Raw genomic sequence first — 4,940 nt, forward strand, 5'->3', positions numbered from 1 at the left:
CTTCGTCGGAGGTCTGGCAGCAGGTGGAGGCGACGGTGGAGCAAAGGATGGCCGACGATGAGGTTCAGCCGGTGAGAAATCAAGAAGAGATCGGAAAAATAGGGGATCACTACTTTTTCTTTTATTTTTCGGTCATTGGCCGGTCACCGATGGCCAATACCTTCAGGGAAGAGAGATAAAAGGATGAGGATCCTATCCTAAGGATGAGACGCCGCAACCGACGGTGCCGGTGGCCGGAAAAGAGAGGAAAGGGTCCGGCCAAAACAGAGCAAAACAGGATTCATCCTTTTCATGGATTTTCGGCGATTTCGAAGGCCGACGAGGGTACACAAAACCATGGAAAGGAGGGGAAGGAAGAGAGGAAGGAGGAGAAGGGCTTACCTCAAGCTTTAACAGCATCGTCGGCTCCAATTTCCGACGAGCACGAGTATGGGAGGCCTTGACTTCAATTGGAGAAAACAAGGAGAAAGGAGAGAAATAGACCGGTGATCATCGTGGGTTGTTTAGGAGGGGGAGAGGAGGGTCTTATAGAGTGGAGGGGAGGTTGAATCCCCCTCGGATTCGACTTCTCCTCCGATGATTTGGGGGGAAGAAGACTCCCAGCGGGAGTCTTCCTCGTTCTATTTTTTTTTTTTCTTCGTTGGGCTGTCAAGGGTTTACAGGCCCAAGAACCTGGGCTGTTACAGAGATGATAGCAGAAATTTCATTCTTTAATGCAGTAATGCTCTAATACTTCCGAGCCTTCTTTTTCTCACTACAAACAACTACAAGCCACCCCTCTCAATACAACTATTTTTTTTTGGTAAAATGCAACTAATTTTTTGAGTAATCACTCCAACTGAAGTCATGAAACTAGTTCACTCATCTTTTAACATAATTCATGAACTCCATTTCAATTCCCCCAAGTATTGCATACAACCAATATAATACCAATCAAAATGATCACTCCAATTGAATCAGCTATATAAGCTCAGATATACACAATTATCATGAACATTTCATTAGTTCGTCTGAAAAATGAAGACAAATGGTTAGGCCTGTAAAGCTGCACACTACTATGTTCTTTGGTTACACAGGGCCATGAATCTTTTTGACAGAGATTCCAAGCAATGGTAAATACTTTCTGATATGTAGCATCTCGGTTAGAAGGATAAAGTTGTTTCCACTATGTAGGATTCATAGCTCCACCTTCATGGAACCTGCATCACCCAAAGAGACTCTATGAACTATACAAAAATTTTCCAACATGATTGAAGGCCAGTAAGCAATTTTATACCATTGTGCTCGGTGCCACCAGTGGCAGGTGCATCAGGAACAAAGCCCATCTGAACAATATTTTGCAGTTCATCATGCCATGCACTTGATATCTGTGTACAAAGATCCAATTAATTGAAGAACATAAAATCCTGACAAATGGTAAAAAGAAACGTTTCGAAGTACTTGAGCCATAGGGGAAATATGTGGTGGGGCAGCTCTAAGCATGTCCCCTGAATTGGGTACATTTTGCATGATTTCTGTCCGCATGACTCCCCGGGTTGATGACCCATACAAATGAGGGTGAAGGCTGCTCATTCCTGAACCAAATCCAAGAACAGCAGAACCTCCATCTTGTGCATGAAGAATCTATAGAATGAGACACATAAGAAGAAAAGGTCAAAACCAATTTACCACTTCAAAATCACAGTATAAAAGCCTAAAGGATCTTAAGTTCAAGATGTCTTGCCAACTGTTAAACAGTCTTACATCTTTCAAAAGGATTTGCTCAATGTTGAGGTTCAGTTCTGGGCTGACAGCTGCAAGCTTCATTGATAGGAACTGCATACTCCAATTGCAGCAAGGTCTATTAATTAATAGCCGTGAAGATGTACAGAAAGAAGATGGTAACTCTTAATTGAGTATTTAACACAAATTTCTAACATATGCAAAAATTTATGATAAGTCATTAATCTAATGCGAAGATTGTATACTATCTCCTTGGTCACTATTATCAGGATTCAATTTCTCTTACCATTACATTTGTATTGAGCAAGAAAGCTAACTAGCATACCTCAACCTGGCGTTGCAGTGACTGCACATAGTTGATTATCTCATCAAGCATGACAGCCTTGCCAATAATCTGCCAGAGCAAAATGAACATTTTATTTTCACTAAGAAAAAGCCTTGGCGACAAGGGGAAGAGAGATATGTCACAAATTACCTTATTGCATCCAGGAACGAGATCTTGAAGAAGCCTCATCCTTTCGCTGATCTTTTCCCGTCTCACCTGCAAGTCAAGAAAATTAATCCTAGGCATAAAATGAGAAAATAAGTGGACAATGTTGAAAGATTTACTAGCATAAAACTTACTCTTTCTGCAAGGCTGTGACTATTGGTGGCTTGGCCGTGCTTGGCTCGGACATGAATGTAATCTTCTTTAGGAGCATCACCATCTTGCAGATGTTCCTTGGCATGTTTAGCAGCCTGTTTATGAGTCGTGACACCGGGGTACAATTCACTCTTCTGTTCTCTCTCATCTTTCTCTATTGGGGTTTTGAGAGACTCAGGAGAGACATCTTTCTTCTGTTCAGCCTCAGGCTTCGATTGTATGGACAATGAAAAAAGCTATCAACTACCTCAAATTGCATGCTGAAAAAAAGAAAAAGAGGTACTGGAAAGAAGAGTACTCATCTACCTGAATCCTATCAAGTGGAGAATGGGGACTCACAGCACCACTTTCAGCCATATGTTTCCTTTTCTTCCCCTTGAAATATTTCCCAAAGCTATGATCATTAGTTAAAGGCGAATTTGGAGGACCGATAGCGCTTGAAATCTGGCAGCTCTTTGATAAATCAAAAGAACTCACCATCTCAGGAAAGCTCTCGTTGCCAAAGGAAGAAGGCAGGGTATCACCAATAGAACAATTTGTTTCCTGGTTTAGTGGTATCCTAACATTGTAACAAGAGATACTAGATGATCCATTAAACTCCATATTTTGATCCACCGGAACAAAGGAGTTCCAATCAGTAACTAGGTATTGTTCAGTAACATTTACAGAAGAGCAGGGAGTTGTCATCGAAGATGTTCTCACGGCCTGATTAGATTGCTGAGCTGAATACATTTGCAAAGATTGCCTAATTACAGAATTCCCCTTTTCCTGTTCAAACAAGAAATAAGCATCATTATCCAAAAACAAAACTACTACACTGCAAAATGAACCATTCATGATAAACAACACCTTCAACTGCCTGAAGTGTTTAAGGCTCAATATAGAATCTTCAAATCATATATTGCAAATGCTGTAAATCAAATGGCAGTATCTTTAGCCAGAGAGATGAATGAAGGCTGACTAATAATTTCTTGCAGGACTCAACAAGGAACAACTAATCTTATCTTAGCAGCTTTACACAAAGGTGTAGAAACCAAAAGCAGTCCCTTAGAAGAAGAATCCTATACACAAGTAACAGGAAAGATGGACAAGATAAAATCTCTCGCCTGCAATGCACCAGCTGGATTACTTTAAAACTATAAGATAATATATATCCTACTCCAAAGTGCCCAACAAGCAACAAAAGTGAACCTTTCACCAGAGCATAAAGGAGACAGAAGAAATGGTCCCTAACATTTAATAGCTCTATATACTAGCGAAAAAGAAAAGCCACCACCTTAGTTACTTTTCTCTAGGGTTTTAACTCAAGCTAGCTGCAAGCCAACAACTATAAGATTTTCAGGGAAATAATACGGAGAAATTAATCTAGAGAAAAGAGAGGCCTAACATAGGTTTGGAAGTATGACCGTAAGAGGAAAATAACAATGCCTTCACTATAAATTTTCACAGTACATGAACTTTCTTTACACAAACAAGAGGGCCCTTTGAAATTTTCCAGAAAAGGCAACCACCAGAGACCCTGGGGCTTCAAAATCAGCAGAAATTTTATCCAGAAGTGGACCAAAGCAGAAATTTTTTAAGCTTTCCAGCAACCAAAGAAGGCCAATGGGAGAAACCTTTGAACATTTCCCCGAAAGGGATATGCATGAAAACTTCGAAGCATCAAATTCTGCTGAAAATCCTACAGAAATAGATCCTACTGTATGGGTTATGGTTCTGTGGAGACCATGCCAGAAACTTGCAGGCATACATATAAAAAAAGTTAAGATGTCTAGAAACAGAAACCCTTTGAAAATTACCTAAATGGGTATCAGAGCAGATCCCACCAAAGCACCTGATGCAGATGTAATTTAAAGGAAATGGATATTGTTGTGTTCTGAATTAGAGTTCAAGCAAAGAAGTAACCAAGAAAAAAAAAAAGGGTAAATAAAAGACCCCACCAGCTAAATTTATTTCAGCATTTCCTTCAATGGACACCTGAAGAAGCCTCAAACCATGAAATTAGGTCAAACCAGCAGAATTGGAATAACTTGGAACTCATCCAATGTGACTTATCAGGGATAAAAATACAAAGGTTTTCAGCATGGGCACTTAAAAACCACACCGATTCTTCTATATCCACACAGAAACCATATAACAGCAAGAAAACTAGGAATTGGGAGACAGTTCCAGGAGATTAGAAACAAGCAGTAGCAAGAGAGTGGTGGTGTTTGTTACCTGCCAGAGAGATGAAATGGTCCTTTTCTGAAAGAAAGGCTGTAAGTGTTAACCACTGCCAACTGCCCCCTGTAAAATATATTTTTATAAAGGCCTAGTGTGAGCTAATCCAACCAAAGCATGCGAGCTCTTATAGTTTGTTTTAGATGGATTCCTGTCGTTAAAAAAGTGAAGGGGCTTATTTTATTGTACTCGCTTGGTTACTGTTATTGCACTTTAGGAGGGAAGGTGCTTCTCTTCGACACCAAGCTTTGAAGGATATAACTTTTTACTGACGCACTGCGAACCATTTCTATTCATTTTCCTCACTGCCAGCACCCTCACATCCCTCTCTCTCTCTCTCTCTGTTTCTCACACA

The 4,940-nt window shown here is 40.3% G+C and overlaps 1 protein-coding gene across 5 annotated transcripts; it reads right to left on the reverse strand.

The window, feature by feature from the left end:
• Positions 1–891: 891 nt before the first annotated feature.
• LOC105055878 (transcription factor bHLH76) lies at positions 892–4,696 on the reverse strand. 5 transcript variants are annotated; one of them, XM_010937885.2, is made up of 9 exons: positions 4,583–4,696; positions 2,672–3,133; positions 2,347–2,574; positions 2,198–2,263; positions 2,048–2,116; positions 1,744–1,815; positions 1,441–1,623; positions 1,277–1,367; positions 892–1,199 (listed from the first exon to the last, which is right to left on the reverse strand). In XM_010937885.2, exons 2-9 carry the CDS (start codon positions 3,095–3,097, stop codon positions 1,177–1,179), a joined length of 1,158 nt encoding a protein of 385 aa, XP_010936187.1. In that variant the 5' UTR covers positions 3,098–3,133; positions 4,583–4,696; the 3' UTR covers positions 892–1,176. The 5 variants fall into 5 exon arrangements, with proteins under 5 accessions (XP_010936187.1, XP_019710015.1, XP_029123879.1 ...); XM_019854456.3 differs by lacking the exon at positions 4,583–4,696 and adding an exon at positions 4,165–4,556; XM_029268046.2 differs by lacking the exon at positions 4,583–4,696 and adding an exon at positions 3,215–4,148.
• Between the last annotated feature and the right edge of the window lie 244 nt (positions 4,697–4,940).

The sequence above is a fragment of the Elaeis guineensis genome, chromosome 13 (assembly GCF_000442705.2).
Source record: "Elaeis guineensis isolate ETL-2024a chromosome 13, EG11, whole genome shotgun sequence".
NCBI lineage: Eukaryota > Viridiplantae > Streptophyta > Magnoliopsida > Arecales > Arecaceae > Elaeis > Elaeis guineensis.

Bases quoted from the DNA above. Each gene is read 5' to 3' on its own strand.
- LOC105055878 (XM_073247876.1), bottom strand. From the start codon at position 3,202: ATGAATGGTTCATTTTGCAGTGTAGTAGTTTTGTTTTTGGATAATGAT. The intron at 2,117-2,197 runs GTAATTTGTGAC...TTGCTCTGGCAG, and splicing joins TCGTTCCTGGATGCAATAAG to ATTATTGGCAAGGCTGTCAT. The intron at 1,200-1,276 runs GTATAAAATTGC...TGGGTGATGCAG, and splicing joins TGGTGGCACCGAGCACAATG to GTTCCATGAAGGTGGAGCTA.